General features: G+C 43.5%; 1 protein-coding gene across 1 annotated transcript in view; it reads left to right on the top strand.

The window, feature by feature from the left end:
- ppp1r13bb (protein phosphatase 1, regulatory subunit 13Bb) overlaps positions 1–25379 on the top strand; it is an 81937-nt gene that overhangs the window by 36707 nt on the left and 19851 nt on the right. The window contains 6 exon segments of the mRNA XM_064925057.1: positions 1880–1941; positions 10617–10718; positions 18393–18567; positions 19207–19406; positions 21233–21397; positions 21945–22137. Of these exon segments, the coding sequence (XP_064781129.1) occupies positions 1880–1941; positions 10617–10718; positions 18393–18567; positions 19207–19406; positions 21233–21397; positions 21945–22137 (897 nt within the window).

The following is a 25379-nucleotide window of genomic DNA, read 5'->3' as shown; positions in this document are numbered from 1 at the left end:
GTGTTCTCACATATCACATTTTCTCTGTTATGCAGTGCGCACTGAACTGACATTAATGATTGTTGCTGACACTTCGATGTTTAGATGAAGTGAATGAAATAGTCTATAATGCGCACCACCGCGATGCTCGACTCAAATAGCTGTGTGTAGCCTACTGTAGCTTCAAGCAAAGTATCACTCCGGATGCAACTTTCTGTGCTAAAACTACTATTTTTGCCATATAATGTTAATAAAACAGACAACCCTATAGTAGAATAGTTTACCTATTTACCTAGTCGACTGGTTGTGTGTTCTATGTGAGAGAAATATTCCTCTCCAGGCTTTTTCAAGTTGCGAGAGCCATAGTGAGGGAAACTTATTCTGACAAGCAGTCAATGCACAATAAATCTTAATACAAAGTCAGGAAAACAATTTTGAAAGCATTTTGGTCTTTTCATATTTATTTGTTATTGTTTTTTGTTTGTTGCTAATAGCACATCCTGATAATATAGACCATGGGTATTCAAGTCTTACCCAATAAGGTCCGGACCCTGGTGGTTTTCTGTTCTACCTGGTAATTAATTTCACCTACCTAGTGTCCCAGGTCTAAATCAGTCCCTGGTTAGAGGGGAATGATGCAAAAATGCAGTGGAACTGATTTTGAGGTCCAGAGTTGAGTTTGAAGGATGTAGACCAGGCTATAAGCATGTTGCAATATGTAAGAATAATTGTACCATAAGTTTTACCAATATGTTATTTGGCTCATTTCTGGAGGTGGAAATTATATTTTAGATGGTGTCACCATTTTAAAAATAAATTTTGCGTTATAATGTCCTTTAAAGAAAAGCCACCATAATTTAGTTTCGCAGTCCTTCGAAATAAAAATTCTCCCAGGGTGGACCCAGGCCCCCTAATCTGGGGACTGGAATTGGCTAAATTTGCAGTTTAATACAAGATGATTCTCTTTCCCTAAAAAGTATGATGGTCATGACTTTTTCATGGGAAAAGGGAGATTAACTTGGCCCCAGACAATCTATCGGAGATCAACTTGTTAAGTTTCAGTCACAGGATTTCTTTGTTACTTTTACCCCTGTGTACTCACTTGTCTTCTCTCATCACTCTTTCTCGGCCTGGGCTCAGTGAGGTGGAATATGATGGTGTCTTCAGTGGAGAGAGTCAACCCTCCACTGGGCGGGAACACAAAGGCACAGAGCCCCCCACCCCACACCACACACACACACAACAGAAGTGGCCCCAGTCCATACTCACTCACACTTATTATTTATCATCTGCATACTTAATAAGACCCATTTCAGCAGAAGAGGTTTCTCTGTTTATTAGTATTTACTCGTAAATTAAGTTCCTGTCTGACAAAACCAGTTAGTAGCAATGGAAAATTGTAAAAACACATACAATGACAGCGACATTGAGACCTTACCGCACACCCAAAACCCATCTTCCCGTGTGTGTTTGCAGATATACTGTAGTGCAGGGGTGTCAAACTTATTTTCCCCGTGGGCTACATTTGTTCTTCACTGAGGTCCACACTTAATATTGATAATTTCCTCGCCGTAAAAATAATAAGTAAAATAGGGCTCTATTCATCGCTTTTAGAATTTTAGGCTTCCTGACTGTCTAGCTTTCGTTTAAATGACTGTTAGCCAGCTGTACAGAGTGAAGAGACTGGAAATGTAGGTCCATTATCATTTCTACAGTTTGTTTGTTTTTACTCATTTCCATGTCTATTGAGATCTACATGAATTTGTATTTTTTTCACAACAAAAAATAAATGATGACACTGGCCCGCCAGTGGTTAAATTATTTTTTTTGTGACCAGATTGAATGATTAGTTTGACACGTGGTCTAGAGTGTACTCAGTGTTTGTGCTTTCCCCCTGCAGGGAGCCAGCAATCTCAAGAGCAGGCCAACCGTAGAAGTGGAGAAAAGCACAATGAGAATGGGGTAAGAACACACTGTATCTGAGTCTCACACACATAACTATTATTTATTTTACCTTTATTTAACTAGGCAAGTCAGTTAAGAACAAATTCCTATTTTCAATGACTGCCTAGTAACTGCCTGTTCAGAGGCAGAACGACAGATTTGTACCGTGTCAGCTCGGGGGTTTGAACTTGCAACCTTCCGGTTACTAGTCCAATGCTCTACCCACTAGGCTACCCTGCCGCTCCATTATGTACCCAAATGATACACACTCATATTTCGATATGTTTGGGGTTGTGCCATAGTGGGGCTGCTCTACTCTTTTAATATAATTTAAAAAATATATACTTGCGGTGTATTATTTCAATACCTCAAAAATGGCCTTTGTTAACCCAATAGGGAGAATGTGGAAAAGTTCTTGTCCAATAGAAAATGTCCCTATATATATCCATTGGCTTTATCCCTAATCAGTCAATCTCCCTCCGAACCTCCCTGAGGACCTTCGAACACAGTGGCACGCCATATGTCTCTGATTCAGAGCCACGCCTCGCAGTCATGTGATTCGCTAATAACAAATACTTCAGTTCATTCCCTACCTCTGTTCACTCCCACAGAGGCCAGCTTTGATTCATTGATATGCCAGGATTATATGTGTTATGCTCAATTAACCTGGGGACAAGGTTAGGCCCTCACTGTGCCAGTGATTCACAAAATCAGTGTGTCAATGACATTTTTGGTGCTCCAGTTATTCAAATGACTACTCTATATAGCTAGTCAGGACAAAAATGTTCACCCCAGTCATCAAAATCAATACATCATAGCATGTTTTTGAGCTCATTCAGTAGTTTGAGTAAAATCATGTTGAAAAATAATATTTAAAGTACCTTTTTATATTCCTAAAACATACAGGTCATTCGGAAAGTATTCAGACCCCTTCCCCTTTTCCACATTTTGTGACTTTACAGCCTTATTCTAAAATGGATTAAATAAAATACTCCTCAACAATCTCCACACAAAACCCCATATTGACATGGCAAAAACAGGTTAAAAAAAGTATTTACATAGAGACCTTATTTACATAAGTATTCAGACCCTTTGCTATGAGACTCAACATTTTGGTCAGGTGCATCTTGTTTCCACTGATCATCCTTGAGCTGTTTCTTCAACTTGATTGGAGGCCATCTGTGGTAATTCAATTGTTTGGATATGATTTGGAAAGGCACACACCTGTCCCACAGTTGACATTGCATGTCAGAGCATAAACCAAGCCATGAGGTCAAAGAATTGTCTGTATTGCTCAGACACGTCAGGATTGTGTTGAGGCACAGATCTGGGGAAGGGTACCAAACTATGTCTTCAGCATTGAAGGTTCCCCAAGAACACAGTGGCCTCCATTCTTAAATTGAAGAAGTTTGGAACCACCAAGAGTCACCAAGCAATCGTGGTGCTGACCAAGAATCCGATGGCCACTCTGACAGAGCTCCAAAGTTCCTCTGTAGAGATGGGAGAAGGGTGGGTTAAATAAAGAAAACAATACCTTTTATGGATTTATCATTCTTATGCAATTTATATCTATAGGGCTACATTGAGTTTATTTTATTTTGGTATTTAATGCCATCTGGCATTAGTGCCTAAGTCTACACTTTAGGGCCGAGCTGTTTGCTCGCCAAATAGCCTACCTGCCAATCACCAAATACTTTTAGGAACAGGCAGAAAAAGTGAATATGCAACTCAATGTTAGGAAGGTGTCCATGATGTTTGGTATACTCGATATATGTAAATCAGCACCATCCTGCACCCCCTGTAAAATGTTTTATAAAAAAAAAATCTGCAATCTCTGACTGTAGCCGACAGCGCACTTTCTATATTATCGGGTTAAAGTTTGGTGAGGGCCTCAAATGATCACTATAACATGTAGTCGGCAGTTGCAGATGGTTTATTAGCAATTGGGTGCGGGTGATCAAACAGCTGACCCGCGCACCACTAGTGTGCATGCATGCATTTGTTAGAGAATGGCTCCATGATAACAGCAGCCTCTGGCATGCCCCCTCCCTCCCTAACCATCTGTCCCAGATTCCAGAATGGGGAGAGCTGTGCTTGAGGAAGCGCAACTAATTTAACCTTAAGGGGGGGCGAGAAAAAACCATTGCGGCACAAGATGGAGTTATTTATTTATTTATTTGTATACTCTTGTGATGACCGCATCGCGACACACCACATTGCCTCATCTGGTCCCTTTGGCATACTTTCTCCTACTATTCATGATCCAGATGTGTTTGCGTGTGCACATGCACGTGGATGTTCATGGATGTGCGAGCATGTCGGTGTGTGTATACCACAGGGAGCAGTGTTGCGTTTTAGCTAGGGAAGGTGGACTGTCAGTGGTAGGAGCTGATTAGCCAGACGGGGCTAATGCTTGCTCACCGGCAGAGCGCGTCTCCTTCTCAGGTGGGTGTCCCCTGGGTTGTATTTATTAGTGCAAACCATGGCAAAACGTTTTACAAGTGTTTCTTCAGGTAGTTCAGTTAGGTCCCTCCCTTTTTCAGTCCATTTGCTTCCATTTGGTCCCTAGTGAAAACAACCCTAGAGGGGGCTGCCAGAACACAATCCACCAAGTCTGACTCTCGCTCAAACCACATGTTTCCTGTAGACCTCGTACAGATCTAGGATCAGTTCCCCCTACCCCCTCAAAGTGTGTGTGTGTGTGTGTATGTGAATATCCACACACATTATACAGAGTAATATTGTGTGCGCACATTCTCCTACTTTAGGCAGAGCAGGGGGTGTCCTGTCCACAAATGCTTCTATAGCCTATTTGTTTGGCCATATAATCGCATCCCATTGTTGGGCAACTCTTCAAATCTCCATGCACTCAGTAAACCCCATCCATCTTGCCCTCCTGTTCCCCCCCCATCCCACTGACAACCCCAAACAAACATTACCCCTGATCCATAGCATGTTGCCCACTAGCCTGTGTGTGTTAACCTTGACTGTATAAGGAAGCGCAGTACTCTCCTGTGTAGTTTGGAGGATTAGGGCAGTATGATGACATAACGGTCCTAAGAGGATCAGTGTTGTGGTTATCCGCGGGGCTCTGGTCGAGCAAGGGGCTTTTCGCCGCTCAGCCCACATGTGGGATGCTCTCTGAAAAAGTGTAACAAAACACGCGTGCACACACAGTTGGTCCCTCTCTCACAAACACACATGCAAGCGCACACTTTCTCACACTCGTCACTTACACAAGCACTCCTACACACAAGCAGCAAAACTACAGACACACACACAGACACGGGTGACTCGGCCCAGGGAGAGAGGAGCTCTATAATCCCCAGGGGACACATGCCCTTTAGAGAATGGGAGGGTAAGACATGGCTTTCCCTCTCTCTCTCCTGTCCTCTCTATACTCATGGTGGTCCCCTTCTCTTTCTCTCAGCCCCCCTCCCCCTCGCTCTCTCTTCCTTTCTCTCAATTTCACCCAGACATTCTCTCACTCTCCTTTTCGGCGGTCTGTGTGTGTGCGTGTTTATTTTTCCCGTGGGCCTCATCAGTGAGGCTGTGTCGCCCGGATGCACTGGAGCGTGGTTCTGCGTGCCAGTGGCTTTCTGTGTGTGTGGGGCACATCCTGCCTGAGTTGAGTCAGTCTCATCACCCTCTACTATCGTCCACTCCATCCCTCCTGTCTGTGAGGCAGAGCCCACACATACACGCACCCGGGATTCACTCACTGAAGCTGGGGAAATACTTCGGAGGTAAGGCGATCTCAACCTTCCACCTGAACCATGCAGCCAACTCGGGACTGTGTGCATTTGTAGTATATTTACAGACACTACAGCTATTCTGCAGAAATATAGCTGTTGATAGTCTAGTGATAGTTTGTAGATTGAGTACAGACACGTTCTGGTTGAAAGACAACCGATAGAGTTGAGACTTTGTTGAGCATCTACAGATGTGTACCGTTTCAACATTGAAGAATAGCCCAATATCTCAACGAGAGCTTTTCTAACTGTTTGAACTTGTTCTACCTGTCTCTCAAAGCGAAAGCGAGTCTGCACTCAAAAAAGAGATTAAAAGTATAATGTGGCGATTGATGATCGTGATGTGATTTATTCAGTAATTGGAATGCAATAGGAGAACAAACATAGTCGGTAGAAGTGGCACTGTGAAAAGTTTGAATCGCACAAGCAGGTCGTTTTGGATTGCTGTGTCAAACTGTTGTGTGGATCTTGGTCGCTCTGTGAAACCTGGTGCTGAATTCCAAATGTGGACAGGGAATCAGAGAAGTGTGTGTGTGAGGGACAGAGACAGGGACTTTTGGCAGCTGGCTAGCATATCCCGAAACATCAACCCCCATCTCTTTTCTGTTTTTTTCCCGCCTTGCTAACTCACTACTAGTCCTTGATTTCAGCTCTTCCCTGCTCCCTTGCCTTGCCCCTCTCTTCAGGCAACGACAGACAGCACAATGAGCAATGGCACAACAGTGGATGCATCACAATAGTATCTATTTTCTCCTGAAATGTATACTTGTTCACTATTTAGCACACATCTAAAATCATTGGATTGGTGGTGTGGGCTAGGGGAGAGTGTCCACCATATTTCTTATACCAGTCATTTCCTCTTAAATCAGTTAAGAGAAGTGAACAAGTGCAGACTATGGGAGGATAATCGAGATGTAGCCAGTGTGTTGAGTCTGCTTGGGATTTGAAATGGGCAATTCCACAGTAAAGGAATTACGCAGAGACTGATGTTTTACTTAAATGTATGCCAAACAAAAAACATTGATTTCAAAGTTTAACAAGCTGTACATTCCTATGCACAATGACTACTTTGAATAATTTACATAGTAAATACTTTTTTCAAATGTATTTACTGGAAAAATTTTGTTAACAGAATAAAAGGTAAAATGTTCCTCAGTTTAATTCTGTTACCTAACTTTGTATCTGCACAGTACTTCCTGAAAATTAGTTTTTGTAAAATGTTCTGTGGAAATTTATGAAAATAGTCCTCATGGTTTGTTAAACTCAACTTTGATATCAATGGTTTTTGTTTGGTATACATTTTAAAGTGCAATATTTGATTCTCAGCATTAATTCTGTTACCATGGGATTACCCAAATGTAGCTTTCTCTAGTCCGGCTTTTTCAGAAGGATTTCCAGTGGGTGGACCCTCCACTTTAATCTAATAAGGCAATCGGAAATTGGTAACCGTCCAGTGACATTGTGGTCTCTGAGCCATTCCCAATTTTTTACTGGGTAATCCCAGAGCGTTAACGGGACACAGGCGCACACGCAAACATTTTGTTATGTGTAACTTTGAAGTTAAGGTCAACATTGGTCAGTCCAAAATGTTTGTTTTTTCTCAATTCTGTCATGGATTTTTTTTACATTTCCTATTAAAGTTATTTATGGTTTCTATGCCTTTAGTTTTCCATGTGGACTAATTTATCGGTGAATTCTGAAAGGAGCATAGTGAACAGACCTGGATTGGTTTTACCTCTTGTAGTTCATAGCAACACATCAGCCAGAGCTTGTACTTATTATGATGTTTTATATAGATTGGCAAATTCTTTTTCCAGTCCTACCACTTAAGAAAGTGGCAGAATTACATTTTCTTTTGTAGGATCTGTCTTTCCCCTCCTGACGGTCTGCCCCCCCCCCCTCTTCTAACCTGTGTAGCCAAACGGAACTCAACATTGTCCTTGGTCACTGTAACCCTTTTTATCATGATGTCTTTTTTTTTTTCGAAGGACCTGTGACCTTTTGTATCAAGAGTCTCTCAGAGTAGGAGCGCGAAGTTGAGTTGTGTTTTGCCAACAAATAAGATCATATGGGCAGAGGTCGACCTGATCCTAGGTCAGCAATCCTATTCTGAAAAGCTTGATACACACGGCCCCAGATTTGGTAAGGGTCTGTAAAGCTTGCACACCATTTTCAGAAGACCAGAACAAAGTAGACAACGACACACAGTTGTCTTCATTTCCACATTTTCCTTCATATCTGTGCTGTTTGATGTGTGTAAGACAACCATGACATTTAGTCTCCCCTTTTTCAATACACTTTCCATATGCCCTGGCTAGGGGTTCTTTGCCATTTCAATACTGCTTATGGCTCTAAGGCTCTACCGAAGACAGGCAACACCTTTGGAGGTAGATATGCTCTTTCAATAAAGTTTTCCCTAGTTCAGCTATGTGCTTTGAAGAGGATGCATTACTGTCTAAACACAGTTTACATCATCCTTGTGTATGCAGCTTTAGGTGTGTTTGTTTTACCCACCTATGGCCATTGGACTTCAAGAAAGTTATTTGTTTCCACAACCCGGCTGGTTTGAAGTCGGGACTCGAGGGATGAGAAGAAGGTTTGACTTGACCTCTGAACCGATAGAGGCTCTGTTCCACCAGGACACAGTCGGAGAACACAGGAATTATTTTTTTTCCCTGAGTTCCGGCCTTTGGGAACATGTGCTTAATCCAATTATCCTTGTCCGTGCCCCTCCCAGTGCCCCATTGCCATAGCGACCCTAACGCTGCCCTTCGTGATATTGTGATAGGAACTGAGAGGCGCCTGTGTAAAGAGACTGATACTGTTGCTATCACAGCTGCGATTCACCCGGCTGATAAATTGAGTCAAGTCGTTTGCGGCAGTCCGTATTGACCCCGGCCAAGATCCGGACCGCGCTGCTCCTGTTGAGTAGAGCTGCATTAGACTAAAATAAGGAAGATTATTATTTATTTTTTTTCATGAGTGGATGGTTAGGGGGCTGGAACATAATTAGTTGATTGCAAATTGACCCCAAGAAGCCCAAACAGATGTAATATTTGACTGGTACCCCGTGTATATAGCCAAGTTATTGTAACTCATTGTGTATTTATTATTAGACGTTTTACTTATTATTTCCCTATTTTCTTGCTCTCCGTAGTGTTGGGAAGGGCTGTAAGTAAGCATTTCACTCTTAGTCTACACTTGTTGTTTGCAAAGCATGTGACAAATAAAATTAGATTGAAAACATAATAATTTCATACCTTACTTACATTTGTATGCAATCACATACACTATATATATATAAAAAGTATGTGGACACCCCTTCAAATTTAGTGGATTTGGCTATTTCAAGCATACCCGTTGGTGACAGGTATATACATTTGAGCAAACAGCCATGCAATCTCTATAGACAAATAAACATTGACAGTAGAATGGCCTTACTGAAGTGCTCAGTGACTTTCAACGCGGCACCGTCATAGGATGCCACCTGTCCAACAAGTCAGGTCGTCAAATTTTTGTTCGTCGGGAGCTTCATGAAATGCTTTCCAAGGCCGAGCAGCTGCACACAAGCCTAAGATCACTGTAAAGCTCGCCGCCTTTGGACTCTGGAGCAGTGGAAACATTCTCTGAAGTGATGAATCACGGTTCTCCATCTGGCAATCTGACGGACAAATCCGAGTTTGGCGGATGTCAGGAGAACGCTACATGCCCCAATGCATAGTGGCAACTGTAAAGTTTGGTGGACTAATGGTCTGTGGCTGTTTTTCATGATTAAGGCCAGGTCCCTTAGTTTAATTGAAGGGAAATGTTAACGCGATATCATACAATTACGTTTTAGACTATTCTGTGCTTCCGACTTTGTCAACAGTTTTGGGCAGGCCCTTTCCTGTTTCAACATGACAATGCTCACGTGCAAAAAGCAAGATCCATACAGAAATGGTTTGTTGAGATCGGTATGGAAGACCTTGACCGGCCTGCACAGAGCCTCGACCTCAACCCCATCAAACACCTTTGGGATGAATTGGAACGCAGACTACCAGCCAGGCCTAATCGCCCAACATCAGTGCCTGGCCTCATTAATGCTCTTGTGGCTGAATGGTAGCAGGTCCCCGCAGCAATGTTCCAACATCTAGTGGAAAGCATTCACAAAAGAGTGGAGGCTATTATAGCAGCAAAGTGGGGGACCAACTCCATATTAATGTTAATGTTTAATGAGTAAATAGATTAATGAATGGATAGATAGATGTAAATAAATATAATTAGTAAATAGATATACCCACCGGCAACATTTTGCAGTGTCCCAAAACAAACTTCTGTGCAAATGCTGCCCTGGGCTAATTGTTTGTAGGCTATACTGTGGACACCCACTACTGAAGTAATGCCCATCCCAGCACTGGGCGATCTCTATGCTTTGATTGTCCTCCCCTCAGTTAGTGTGGGGTTTTTCTATCTAGATTATGGGTCTGCTGCTGACCGCTGTAGCTCATTTTCTTTTTCTGGCTGAGCCAATGTGCTCTGGCTCTTCGGCTTCATTCCAAATGACACCCTAATCCCTATAGTGCACTACTTTTGACTAGATCCCTGGGCTATAGGGGAAAGGGTGCCATTTGGGATGCCGAATTCCTCTTCAGGGCGGAGGAGATAAACAAATGGATAACACATCAGAACATCCCTACTAATGTCTCTTTCCCTTTTTTTCTTCTCTTTCCCTTATCTCTCTCCCACCACTCCTTTTCTCTCCCTCTCTCATTCTCTACCACTCCCTTCTGCTCTCTCTCTCCACCTATCCCTTCTTTCTCTCTGCCACTCCCTTCTCTCTTTCTCGCCCTCTTTTTTTTAAATTTCCCCCTCTTCCTTTCTCAATCGCTCTCTCTCCCTCTCTCTCTCTCTCCCCCTCTCACTTTCTATGGTCTCTTTTTCCCTCTCACTCTCTGTGTGTAGGTGGGGAACCCCCGCGTGGAGCTCACGCTCGCGGAGCTGCAGGAGATGGCCACACGGCAACAGCAGCAGATCGAGGCCCAGCAACAGATGCTTGTTGCCAAGGTAACCTATTGTGTGTTTGTGTAGACATCATTTTCTTTACTGGGAGAAAAGCCTTATAAGAGGGTCAGAGCTACTGTATTCCAGGGGTATTCAAATCCCAGTCTGGAGATCCAGAGTGCTGCTGGTTCTTCCTGATAATGAATTGCACCCACCTGGTGTCCCAGGTCTAAATCTGTCCTTGATTAGAGATTTGTCCACTTTGGGGTGGTTTGATGGTAATAAATTGTTCCCCACAAGACCCTGAGCAAATAGATATGATACCCTCTCCACGTTTATGTATCTTGTTGTATGGGAGTTTATGCAATAGAATGTTTGCAGACTGATTTTAAGGAATGTTGAGACAAGTTGTAATGTTCACATGCTCATTGAAAATGACTATTAAACAACAATGGAACATTCTATTGCGTGGATCTCATCTTAAACATTTTGCCGTCCATAGCTAATGATTTACGTAGACTCATCATTGAAACAACAATGTTACAAATGGTAAAACTACATAGGCTACTTGTTTGAGGGAAATTGGTCATATTGGGAAATTATACAAGTTCAAGAGATTCAAATCTAGTAGTGTATTGGTTTTATAGTTGTCACTTGTAGTCTGTTGCATAGCAATATTTAGCTGGCAGTCATATTGGAAAATGTGTACCTTATGTTATAGAGGACGCTAGTGCCCAAAAGCCTGTTTTAGCATGGGTTGCGCCATTGAGGACTTTAACCATTTTGAAGTAGTCAACCGGGTGGGACTACCTATGGGTTAAGGAAGATTCACATAATTCTCTGCAGGTCATCAGGAGGGATTAGTCAATAATACTCGTGATCGAATATTCCATAACTGTAGGTGGCAGTAAATCGCCAACCTTGACTTTTTCTGGTTCAAATAACACACTCCAGGTGGCAGTATGTACCCTTTAAGTTTTTTACTAACTCGTAGAAGGAGGAAATTGACCACTTCAAAATGGTGGTGCCTTTGAAGTCAGACTCCATAATGGGACAGATACAACGTTGTGATCTCTATAAATTTCTATGACCCTATGGTTAAATCAGCAATAGCTAAGCATTATTTTTTAGACTTTTTCTAGCTTTGGTGCACTCATTATGAAGGCATTTTGTGAAAATGGGTTACCTGTACCTCTTTTCTGGACGTGATGCATTTCTAAGGGATTTTCATACAGAGTGCAATGTATGGGGCAGGTTTCACATCAGATTTCCTGATGTTAACACAATTTATAGAATCCAATTGCATATAATTTTAATTAATAGATATCAGTGAATGATCTAGAACATTTTCAAAGTGTTTTAATTTGGTGTGCAACGGTACACATTTTTACTGAACTGTTTGGTGCTGCGACCTCAGTTCGTTCAGGCACTGTAAATCCGAATGGATACCGGTATTTTTAAAAACACACAAAACACTGTGCCGATGCTGCGTTGCCTCTTTAGTAAATCAGCTGAAAAAACCTTTCAGGCTATTACATTAAAAATAACTAGAAACTGTCCGCATGTAATCAAAATTCTAATCTTAATTGGCTAATTTCAAACTGTCCTTTTGTGAGGCGCAGCCGGGAAGTAGTTCTGTACAATGGCGAGTGGTGGGATCGATAAACCAGGAGGATTCTCCATCTTTTAAATGTTTACTTCACAGTAGATTACAACGGCGATAGACCTTAGAGTATGTCGCTACTGCTCAACGAGAATAGCCTATGCAGCTGCCAACACCCAAGTATTCCTACCACCGGAGCAAGACGGAAACGCAAAAAAAAAACAACGACTTCGTCTCCCCTCTCCATTCAAGCAGCAGCCCTTCACAGAGGATTCTGACCGGACCAAAGAAATTGCATCAGTGATAGGTATGTCTATATCTACAGATATGTCCCTATTCTCAGTGGTTGAGGAGAATAGGGGGTTTCAGCACCTCGTGAAAGGTGCTTGAGCCATGTTACAAACTTCGTCCTCTGGCACTCATTTAAGCAAACGGGTAGTACACAAAGTTGTCAATGAATTGGCCATCTACTACAGATGGATGGACCTCCAGGGCTTCAGAGAGCTTCTACACAGTGACAGCCCATCACATTACCCCGGAATGGGAAATGAGAAGCACTGTGCTACAGACACACCCCCTTTGAGAGTTAACACAAGTGTGCATATATTTCTCAATGTAAGAAAACATTATAGCATAGGCCTATAATGTCTGAGTCACATTGATTTCACATGCATATTGCACTTTATTTTAGTGTTATAATAATTTGCTGGGTGCTTATTTGATCTATGTCACACGTACAAGTGTGTATTAATACATGTGGGCATTGAAAATTTGTCTTTTGAATATTCCGCTCTCCCTGAGACCGCCTCGGTGAGTGAGGTCAAGGCCAGGGTCTGCCATTATTAACGGCAACCCTGGAACAATTAGGGTTAAGTGCCTTTCTCAAGAGCACATCAATGAGGCCTGGCTCGCAGTCGGCGTTCCAATTCATCTCAAAGTTGTTCTATGGTCTTGAGGTCGGCTCTGTGCAGGCCATTCAAGTTCTTCCACACCAATCTCGACCAACCATTTCTCTATGGACCTCACTTTATGCACGGGGTATTGTCATGCTGAAACAGGAAAGGGTCTTCCCCAAACTGTTGCCACGAAGTTGGAGCACAGAATCGTCTAGAATGTCATTGTATGCTGTAGCGTATAATTTCCCCTCACTGGAACTAAGGGGTCCAGCACGAACCATGAAAAACAGCCCAAGACCATTATTCCTTCTCCACCCAACGTTATAGTTGGACCTACGCATTGGGGTAGGTTGCATTCTCCTGGCATCCGCCAAACTCAGATTTGTCCATTGAACTGCCAGATGGTGAAGCATGATTCATCACTCCAGAAAACACGTTTTAACTGCTCCAGAGTCCAAAGGCAGTGAGCTTTAAACCACTCCAGCCGACGCTTGGCATTGCGCATGGTGATCTTCAGCTTATGTGTGGCTGTTCTGCCATGGAAACCGATATCATGAACAGTTCTTGTGTTGAAGTTGCATCCAGAGGCAGTTTGGAACTCAGTAGTGAGTGTTGCAATCGAGGACAGATGTGCTACGCACTTCAGCACTCTGCGGTACTGCTCTGTGAGCTTGTGAAGCCTACCACTTTGCGGCTGAGCCTCTGTTGCTCCTAGATGTTTCCACTTCACAATAAGAGCACTTACAGTTGACCGGGCCACTTTAGCAGGGCAGAAATTTGAGGAACTGACTTGTTGGAAAGGTGGCATCCTATGACTGTGCCACGTTGAAAGTCTCACTGAGCTATTCAGTAAGGCCATTCTACTGCCAATGTTTGTGTATGAAGATTGCATGGCGGTGTGCTCGGTTTTATACACCTGTCAGCAACCGGTGTGGCTGAAATAGCCGAATCCACTAATTTGAAGGGGTGTCCACATACTTTTCTGTATATTGTGTATGACTTGTGATCATACACTGAGTATAGCAAACATTAGAAACGCCTTCCTAATATTGAGTTGTACCCCCTTCTTTTGCCCTCGGAACAGCCTCAATTCGTCGCCGCATGGACTCTACAAGGTGTCGAAAGCGGTCCACAGGGATGCTGACCCATGTTGACTCCAATGCTTCCCACAGTTGTCAAGTTGGCTGGATGTCCTATGGGTGGTGGACCATTCTTGATACACGTGGGAAACTGTTTAGCGTGAAAAATCCAGCAGCATTGTAGTTCTTGACACACTCAAATTGGTGCGCCTGGCACCTACTTCCATACCCCGTTCAAAGGCACTTAAATATGTTGTCTTGCCCATTCACACTCTGAGTGGCATGCATACACAATCTGTCTCAATTGTCTCCAGGCTTAAAAATCATTCTTTAACCTGACTCCTCCCCATCTACACTGATTTGAAGTGGATTTAACAAGTGACATCAATAAGGGAACATAGCTTTCACCAGGATTCACCTGGTCAGACTGTCATGGAAAGAGCACTGTGTACAGTGCATTCGGAAAGTATTCAAACCCCTTGGCTTTTTCCACAGTTTCTTAGGTTATAGCTTTGTTCTAAAATGGATTCAATAGTTTTTTCCCCCTCAATCTACACACAATACCCCATAATGACACGGAAAAAATAGGTTTTTAGACATTTTGATAAATATACCTTATTTACGTAAGTATTCGGATCCTTTGCTATGACACGCCAAATTGAGCTCAGGTGCATCCTGTTTCCATTGATCATCCTCAAGATGTTTCTCCAACATGATTGGAGTCCACCTGTGGTAAATTCAATTGATTGGACATGATTTGGAAAGGCACACACCTGCCTATATAAGGTCCCACAGTTGACAGTGCATGTCAGAGCAAAAAAACAAGCCATGAGGTGGAATGAATTGTCTGTAGAACTCAGGATTTTGTCGATGCACAGGTCTGGGGAAAGGAACCAAAGCATTTCTGCAGCATTTCACTGTTCTTGTGCATGTGACATTTAAAACATACCTAACTCAGTTGTCAGAGAGAAAGGAAACTGCACAGTGATTTTACAATGAGGCCAATGGTGACTTTAAAACCGTTACAAAGTTGAATGACTGAGGATAGATCAAGAATATTGTAGTTACTCCATAATAGTTACCTTATTGACAGTGAAAATAAGGAATCCTGTTGGCAAAATGGCACTAAAGTAACACTGCAAAAAAATCTGGAAACGCTATTCACTTTTTGTCCTGAATACAAAGTGTTATGTTTAGGGAAAATCCAATACAACACATTACTGGGTATCACTCTCCATATTTTCAAGCATAGTTGTGGCTTCATCATGTTATGGGTATGCTTTTAATCGTTAAGGACTGGAGTTTTTCAGGATAAAAAGAAACGTATTGGAGCTAAGCACAGGCAAAATCCTAGAGGAAAACCTGGTTTTGTCTGCTTTCCACCAAACACTGGGACTTAAATTCACCTTTCAGCAGGACCGTAACTAAAATACAAAGCCAAATCTACACTGGAGTTGCTTACCAAGAAGACAGTGAATGTTCCTGAGTGCTTGTGTTAGATTTAAGTAGATTGAAGTCAAAAATATGGCAAGACTTGAAAATGGTTGTCTAGCAATGATCAACAACAAAATCGATAGAGCTTTAAGTATTTTGAAAATAATAATTTATCAAATGTTGCACAATCCAGGTGTGGAAAGCTCTTAAAGACTTACAGCTCTAATAGCTGTTTAAGGTCCTCCTACAAAGTATTGACTCAGGGATATGAATTCTTATGTAAATTAGATTTTTGTATTTCATTTCCAATAGATTAGCAAACATTTCTAAAAACGTGTTTTCAATTTGTCATTATGGGTAGTGTGTGTGTGTGTAGTGGGGGAGAAATGTTCCATCCATAAGAAGACGGCCGATGTCAGAAGACGTCAGGCTTTCAGGGAAGCAAAGGGTCACATGCTTTTGTTATAGCCCAGCATTATTATGGTATTATTTCCTGCAAAATGTTGCACAACACAGAAAAATGACATTCATTTCTAATTTTCAATGGCACTTTTTATGACCGTGGAAATACAATTTTTTTTATGCCAATATTTAAATGTCATGACCTCGATAATCACATGTTTAGTTAAGCCTATATCTTGTGAAATATCATTGGGAAGACGTTAGAAATGTTAGTTGCAACAGTTGTTCAAACTGTTCAGTCATCTGAGTCATGGGGCCGAGTAGTTGGGTGTCAGTGAGGCCACTGCAGCTCTGGCCATTTTATAGCTTCTATTCACTTAGCCAGTCAAGGGCTGCATCCTAAATGGACCCCTATTCCCTATGTAGGGCACATTAGGGCTGCATGCAGTCCAGCAGTTAGTGTTGGGTATGTGACAACATTTATTCATTTTTTGCCCTTTTTTAAAAAAGTAGTGCACTATAAGGAATACGGGGTCATTTGGAACACATCCAAACACTTCTGGATTCAGTAGGGACTAGGGAGCATGCGTTCTGCCATGGCATGCTACTGGTGTGTGTGTGTGTGTGTGTGTGTGTGTGCGCGCATGATTAATGCTGTCCATTGCAGAGACATGGTGCTGAATCCCATTATGTGGAGAGTGAGGCAGGCAGGGTTTTGTGTGTGCATTCTTGCGGTTGTCATTTTCTTTTTCTCATTTTATCCATTTGCATTTGTGGTCCAGCCAGCCAAATTCACCCTACCTCCACTGAAGGACATTTCTCTGTTGGTCTTGAGTGGGTCCACATTCGCTATAATTCACCAGCTATTCGGCTAGCTGTAGTGCTCGCCTCAGCGGCTTGCTAGCCAGCGTTGTGGAATAGCTTCAAGCTAGCTTAGCCAATGCTATAACAACTGTAAAGAGTCTTTACCTTGTTAGTAGATTTGGCTTCTTATTAGAGGAACGCATTGACAAAGAGATAATATGTAGGCAGTCTATATTTCTGTACACACCCATAATAATAAAAGGTTTCCCAGGTGCTGGATCTGAAAGGGTAACGTAGAACAAAACTATAAATCCTCACACTGGTATGATGTTCCCAAGGTCTTTAAGACAAGGACAATGTTTCGACTACAAACTAGGTCGTCATCATGATTGACCGATTTGGCCGTGCAGGGAACCTCTGTGTGCCAAATGGCAGAGAAGTGATTTTATTTTAAAAAGTAGGTCTACTTGAAACCCTGCAGTCATTTGGAAACATCGGCCTGTCATCTCCTCTCTTGGAACTTGAATTAGAGCAACACACAGTTGAGAAACTCTGAGAGAGATGAAGTCATCCCTCCTCCTTTTCCTTTCCTCCTTCAGAGTTCAGACCCAGTCGTTAATGTATTTCTTATATGGACAGCAGTTTATATTATTAATGATGAATAGATGTGCACTTTTAGCTATTAGATGGAAGCTCATCTGTATATCAGGGTCTTATGAGGACTGTCGTGTGTGTGCTTTCCTGCCAACAATGTGTGATCAAAGTGTGCAACACAGGTGTGTGCGTTTGTGACCTGAGGAGTGTATGTATGAAGTGTAACATGGGCTTAAACCACGAATGTCACATGCTGTTACAGATTGCTGTGTTGTCCATGCACACATGCAGAGGATGTTCAGACCTTCAAATGTGTTCACTATGCATCAGGTTGAAGACCGTTGACCATTTCTAATCACTCTCTCCCCCCTCTCCATCCCTTTTTATCTCCCGCTTTCTTTCTTGTCTCCTTCCCTGTCCCTCTTTCTCCTTCCCTGTCCCTCTTTCTCCTTCCCCTCTTTCTCGTTCCCTGTCCCTCTTTCTCCTTCCCTGTCCCTCTTTCTCCTTCCCTGTCCCTCTTTCTCCTTCCCTGTCCCTCTTTCTCCTTCCCTGTCCCTCTTTCTCCTTCCCTGTCCCTCTTTCTCCTTCCCTGTCCCTCTTTCTCCTTCCCTGTCCCTCTTTCTCCTTCCCTGTCCCTCTTTTTTTTTTATTTTTATTTTTTACCTTTATTTTACTAGGCAAGTCAGTTAAGAACAAATTCTTATTTTCGGCCTAGGAACAGTGGGTTAACTGCCTGTTCAGGGGCAGAACGACAGATTTTGTACCTTGTCAGCTCGGGGGTTTGAACTTGCAACCTTTCGGTTACTAGTCCAATGCTCTAACCACTAGGCTACACTCCTTCCCTGTCCCTCTTTTTCCTTCCCTGTCCCCCTTTTTCCTTCTGTCTCTCACTCATTTTCTTTTCTCTCCCTCGATCTGTCTGTAGGAGCAGCGTCTGCGCTACCTGAAGCAGCAGGAGCGGCGGCAGCAGCAGTCGGTGTCTGAGAGCGAGAAGCTGCAGAGGCTCAAGGAGCGCGTGGAGAGCCAGGAGGCCAAGCTTAAGAAGATCCGCGCCATGAGGGGCCAGGTGGACTACAGCAAAGTCATCAACGGCAACCTGTGTAAGTTTACACATGTATAAACACTCTCGCCCAACTCAGCCACGTGTACGCTGTGACCATCCATCTCACCCCAACTCCCCTCTACACTGTGTGTCCACGTGTGTGTATGTGCGTCCCATGTTATCCACAATGAAAATAAGTCATTTAACTTTTTTTTGTCATCCTCAATTATTTTTTTGAATAAACTGGGTGGTTCGAGCCCTGAATGCTGATTGGCTGACAGACGTGGTATATCAGACCGTATACCACGGGTATGACAAAACATTACATTTTTATTACTCTAATTACATTGGTAACCAGTTTATAATAGCAATAAGGCACCTCAGAGATTTGTGATATATGGCTGATATACCACGGCTAAGGGCTGTATCCATGCGCTCCTTGTTGCGGTGTGCATAAGAACAGCCCTTAACCGTGGTATATTGGCCATATACCACACCTCCTCAGGCCTTGTTGCTTAAATATATCAGGTTGTCTTTTGATGGGGTGGTTCCCCGGACACAGTTTAAGTCTCGTCCTGGATTTGAAAGTACATTGAAAAATGCTTTTAAGTCAAGGATTAGACTTAAAATGTGTGGGAAACCGCCCCTATATGTGTGCTGAACTAAATCCTAAATCCTCCTCCCTCCACCCCTAAAGCGGCAGAGATTGAGCAGGTGAGTGGGCTGTTCCAGGAAAAGCAGGTGGAGCTGCAGTCAGCTGTGTTGCGGGTGGAGCAGCTGAGTCTGCAGCTAGAGGACCTGCGGCGGGGAAAGCTCAACGGCCTGCAGTCCACGCTGGGAGGACAGGTCACCAGCACTGCAGCCCTGGAGCTGCGCAAACTCTACCAGGAGCTGCAGGTAGAGTTTAGTGTTCTGAACTAAAGTGCCATCACAAACCCTCTGCTCCAGTGGCCAATGTTTGATCCCGATCAAAATGATCCTGTATTGTGTCAGTTCTGTTCCCCCATTCAATGTTGTTCACCTTAATTTTACCCAAATGTCAATGGTTCACTGTTCAGCCTTCAACACTATAGTGCCCTCCAAGCGCATCACTAAGCTCGTGACCCTGGGTCTGAACCCCGCCCTATGCAACTGGGTCCTGGACTTCCTGACGTGCCGACCCCAAGTGGTGAAGGGAGGCTGCAATACCACCACTATGCTGATCCTCATCACGGGGGCCCTACAAGGTTGCGTGCTTGCGCCCATTCCTGTTCTCCCTGTTCACCCATGACTGCGTGGCCACGCGACACAAGTGGTAGGCCTGATTACCAACAACGACGAGACCGTCTCCAAGGAGGAGTTGAGGGCTCAGGTGGAGTGGTGCCAGGAAAATAACCTCTCAAGTGGAGAGGGTGAAAAGCTTCAAATTCCTTGGTGTACACATCACTGACAACCTGAAATGGTCTATCCACACAGACAGTGTGGAGAATGCACAACAGTGCCTCTTCAAGCTCAGGGGGCTAAAGAAATGTGGTTTGGCCACTAAAACCCTCACAAATTTCTACAGATGCACCATTGAGAGCATCCTGTCGGGCTGTGTCACCGCCTGGTACGGCAACTGCACCATCCGTAAACGAGGGCTCTCCAAAGGTGGTGCTGTCAGCCCAAAGCATCACCGGGGGCACACTTACTGCCCTCCAGGACATCTACAGCACCCGGAGTCACAGGAAAGCCAAGAAGATCATAAAGGACCTCAGCCGCCCGAGCCACGGCCTGTTCACCCTGCGACTAGCTAGAATGCGGACTGTTAAATGGTCACCACTCGCCCGCCTCTGCCCAATACACTGTCCTGAACTTCAGTCACTGTTACTAGCCAACTACTTGCTCATTCTAAGATTTTTTTATTTCTTAATACCTTTCTTTTGATTTTTGGGATTTGCATGTATTGTTAGTTATTACTGCACTGTTGGAACTAGGGAACATAAGCATTTTGTTACATCTGTAAAATATGTGCACGCGATGTGTTCGTTGTATTGTATGTGATATGTTAGAGATTTGGTCCAGTGTTATACTTGCATCCAAAAGAAGAGGGACCACATCTGAAGGGGAGCAGAATTTAACGCAACACAGAATAATTTTGATATGGATTAAATGTTGTGAAAAACTGGGCCCAGGGGCCTCAGTGGGGTGGTCCAGAAATCTAACCCACTGCCTCTGGATCACATGTACTGTTTACTACCGCTGCGAGCATGGCTCTCTCTCCTATCTACTTCTCTCTCTCAATCCTGTCGAATGAACAAAACAATAGCGAAGGAGTAGGACTGCCCCAAAAATAAACCCCGCCTCAGACTCACTAAAACGCTACCCTTCGACTCTTTCCCTGTGTCCGAATAATCTCTGTTCTCCAAAAGTTTGCACTCCTTCCCGTGCGTTAAAAAGCATTGGATTGGTAGGCAAAACAAATGCAAAGGACTATCCTTAGCTGTTTCTTCTGTGTGAACTGATGCGCTTTTCAGAAAAGTGCAACTTAAAAACTTCACAATGGGGAAACAACTCTGCTGCCTGCTGCTTGTGGACAGCAAACTAGATGGAAATAGATGCTAAATATACTTTTGGATTATTAGGGTTATGTTTGGGCACACATGCATGTGGGCCTATTTTTACTTCCCATATTCATACCTGTGTGCTAACTCTTTGTCTTCCTATTCTGTGTGTGTGTGTGTGTGTGTGTGTGTCACCCTCAGATCCGGAATAAGCTGAACCAGGATCAGAACAGCAAGCTGCAGCAGCAAAAGGATCTGCTCAACAAACGCAACATGGAGGTGACCCTCATGGACAAGCGCATCGGCGAGCTGCGGGAGCGCCTCTATAAGAAAAAAGCTGAGGCACGTCAAAAAGAGAACTTACCTGTAAGGCTAGGAACGGACAATGCACACTGACACTAAGGAACACACACACACACACACGGCAAACATATGCATTAATATAGCCTCTTACAATAAAAACCTGGGTTAGGAGTGCACAACATGGACACAAACAATCTCCTACCCACCTGTCATATGTATGGGTAAGCTCACTTCTGTTGGCTCTTTTGGGACATTCAAAAGCTGGTGAAATGCCAATCTGTTTGCTATCAGCATCATGCCAACTCCCTGTCTCTCATTGCCAATGCCTAAGTAGTTGGCAAGAGAGCAGAAACCGATTAGAACCCAGGATAGTGTATTCCCTTAAACAGGACCGAATACAAGAAAAGAATAACAAGACTCAATACACATCAATACACACACTTACGATGGGATCCATTACTTCATATTGATACTAACCCTGATCTCTCCTTCCATCTTCCCTTTCTCTGTGGTCCCCCTCGCTTTCCCCATCCCTTTTTATCTGTGGTCCCCTCTCGCTCTCCTCCCTCCACAACGCTTTCTCTCTGTGGTCCCCTCTTTCTCCCTAAAGCTAAACAAGACCAACGGGCCTCCTTCTCCGCAGCCGGCCCCAGGGACTCTGGGCCGGGTGGCAGCCGTGGGCCCCTACATTCAGGTCCCTCTGCCGGGTAGACAAGAGGGAGGCTACACTGGACCCCCCGAACCTATGAAACCCCAGACGCTGGGTGTCAACGCCCCAGCCAATCATGCCCGCTCCAAATCAGGTTGGTCTACCTTGCCATCATGGAGACACTTCACCCGGTATGGTATAGGGTGTAGTTGCCCCTAGATGCTGATCTTGGGTCAGTTTTGCATTATTCCCACTAATGCTTAAGGTTAGGATTGGGGCACTGGAAGCTGATCCTAGATCTGTACTTAAATCAAACTTATCCTCGGAGCACACTGTGTGGTTGGTTTTCTAATAACTTGACATATTACCCACATGTCTTTGTTGCTCTGTCATGCTTTCTCCTATGACTCAATCTCTTTTTCACTTAGATAACTTTTATCTCTTTACGTTTGTACTCTTTCTGTCTTTGGCTCTACTTCAACACAGCCATAATGACTTGACGATGGATGTATGGTAGTGGTTGGTGGTTGGGACGGACACATGAAGACAGACTAATTACTGAGCTTCCAAGCCACCCGTGAACAACTGTAGTCCTTATGTTTCCCCCCAGGAACACAATTGGTGAATTCTCGTCACCAATAGTCCCAGGCATGCATGGTTTAGAACAGGTACTGATTTAAAATACCAAAAACCAGCAAACACAGAGTGCTGCATCCCTGGTCCAAGTCATTATCAGACAGTTAGGACTACACATTTGCATGGTAATTTCCCCTGTAAATCTGATAGAATATTTCTACCGAATGTCATGGATATAGCAGGATCTTTGTTTTAACTTATGTGATCTGTTAAATATTTTCTTTTGTTTTACCATTAAACTGCATCCAAAAATCTGATGGGGGAGCATAATTTAACACGACAAAGGATAATTTTCATCTGACTTAAATATTTAAACTGCCCAGAGCAGGCAGTATGCATCAGGAGGCTGAAGAACAACCTCCCAGTCTCAAATCCTCTGGTCCCCCATGATCACCATCGCCAGTGATCCTGAAGCCCATGTCTCTCTCCTTACAGGCTTTACAGTTGATACTCCTTCATTACTTTTTTCTTTCTTTCTCTCTCCTCCTCTAACCTTCTTCTCTCCCCTTTTTTACTCTGTGGTGTATCCTGTGTTTCCCTCCCTCTGTTATTTCCTTCTTTCCCTCTCCCGTGCTGTGGTGTCCTGTGATTGTCTTTGTTCCACTGGGGGGGGTGACACCCCTACTCCTATCCCTATCTACCACGTTCGTCCAGGGGCGGACACAGTGCGAAAGCCCCTCGGCCCGTGGAAGGTGTCTGATTTAGACATCGTGGTGGACCCACTGCCCCCTTCCCCTCCAGAGGCGCGCTCGGGTGGCTCGGACGGCATGTCCCGTGAGTGTGGCAGGTTATGTAGGTGTAGTCCCTAGACACTGATCCTGGATAGGATGCTGGTCCTAGATCTGTACCAAGGGGAAACTTCACCCTGGAGCGGTTGCCTAGTGGGAGGGACGGATGGCCCTTTGAACCTTACCTCTGCAGTAGTGGGCAGGATCTTCAGCATGTGACTTAGACACTGGCCTTTACACATTCGGAAACTCTAGCTCATAATGTCAGTTTTTTTAATTTTTAATAATACAACAGATACCAAGTCGGATAATACGATAGGCTAATACAGTTGAAGTCTGAAGTTTACATACAGTTAGGTTGGAGTCATTAACTTGTTTTTCAACTACTCCACACATTTCTTGTTAACAAACTATAGTTTTGGCAAGTATGTTAGGACATCTACTTTGTGCACGACACAAGTAATTTTTCCAACAATTGTTTACAGACAGATTATTTCACTTATAATTCACCATCACAATTCCAGTGGGTCACTATGTTGACTGTGCCTTTAAACAGCTTGGAAAATTCCAGAAAATAATGTCATGGTTTTAGAAGCTTCTGATAGCTTCTGACATAATTTGTCAATTGGAGGTGTACCTGTGGATGTATTTCAAGGCCTATCTTCAAACTCAGTGCCTCTTTGCTTGACATCATGGGGAAATCAGCCAAGACAGAAAAAAAGTGGTAGGCCTCCACAAATCTGGTTCATCCTTGGGAGCAATTTCCAAACACCTGAAGGTACCACATTCATCTGTACAAACAATAGTACACAAGTATAAACACCAAGGGACCACGCAGCCGTCATACCGCTCAGGAAGGAGACACATTCTGTCTCCTAGAGATGAAAGTACTTTGGTGCGAAAAGTGCAAATCAATCCCAGAACAACAACAAAAAGGACCTTGTGAAGATGCTGGAGGAAACCAGTACAAAAGTATCTATATCCGCAATAAAACAAGTCCTATATTGACATAACCTGAAAGGCCGTTCAGCAATGAAGAACCCACTGCTCCAAAACCGCAATTAAAAAGCCAAACCACGGTTTGCAACTGCACATGGGGACAAAGATTGTACTTTTGGAGAAATGTCTTCTGGTCTGATGAAACAAAAATAGAACAATTTAGCCATAATGACCATCGTTATGTTTGGAGGAGAAAGGGGGAGGCTTGCAAGCCGAAGAACATCATCCCAACCGTGAAGAACGGGGGTTGCAGCATCATGTTGTGGGGGTGCTTTGCTGCAACAGGGACTGGTGCACTTCACAAAATAGATGGCATCATGAGGCAGGAGAATTGTAGATATATTGAAGCAACATCTCAAGACATCCGTCAGGAAGTTAAAGCTTAGTTGCAAATGGGTCTTCCAAATGGACAATGACTCCAAGCATACTTCCAAAGTTGTAGCAGAATGGCTTAAGGACATCAGAGTCAAGGTATTGGAGTGGTCATCACAAAGCCCTGACCTCAATCCCATAGAAAATGTGTGGGCAGAACTGAAAAAGTGTGTGCGAGCAAGGAGGCCAACAAACCTGACACAGTTACACTAGCTCTGTCAGGAGGAATGGTCCAAAATTCACCCAACTTATTGTGGGAGGCTACCCAAAACGTTTGACCCAAGTTGAACCATTTTAAAGGCAATGGTACCAAATACTAATTGAGTGTATGTAAACTTCTGACCCACTGGGAATGTGATGAAAGTAATAAAAGCTGAAATATATATTTCTCTCTCCTATTATTCTGACATTTCACATTCTTAAAATAATGTGGTGATCCAAACTGACCTAAGACCGGGATTCTTTACTATGATTAAATGTCAGGAATTGTGAAAAACTGAGTTTAAATGTACTTGGCTATGGTGTATGTAAACTTCTGACTTCAACTGTAAAATAAACTAGTCTAAACTTAAACGGTGCAGCTCTCCATGGTGCTGGCTAGCAGGTGTATTTTATTTTTGATGAGGCAGCAAGTCGGATATATTGAGACAACTTATCAACA

This window comes from Oncorhynchus masou, chromosome 19 (assembly GCF_036934945.1).
Source record: "Oncorhynchus masou masou isolate Uvic2021 chromosome 19, UVic_Omas_1.1, whole genome shotgun sequence".
NCBI classification, from domain to species: Eukaryota; Metazoa; Chordata; class Actinopteri; order Salmoniformes; family Salmonidae; genus Oncorhynchus; species Oncorhynchus masou.
Note: the sequence above shows the minus strand (reverse complement) of the source record. Positions and strands in the feature narration are given on the sequence as shown.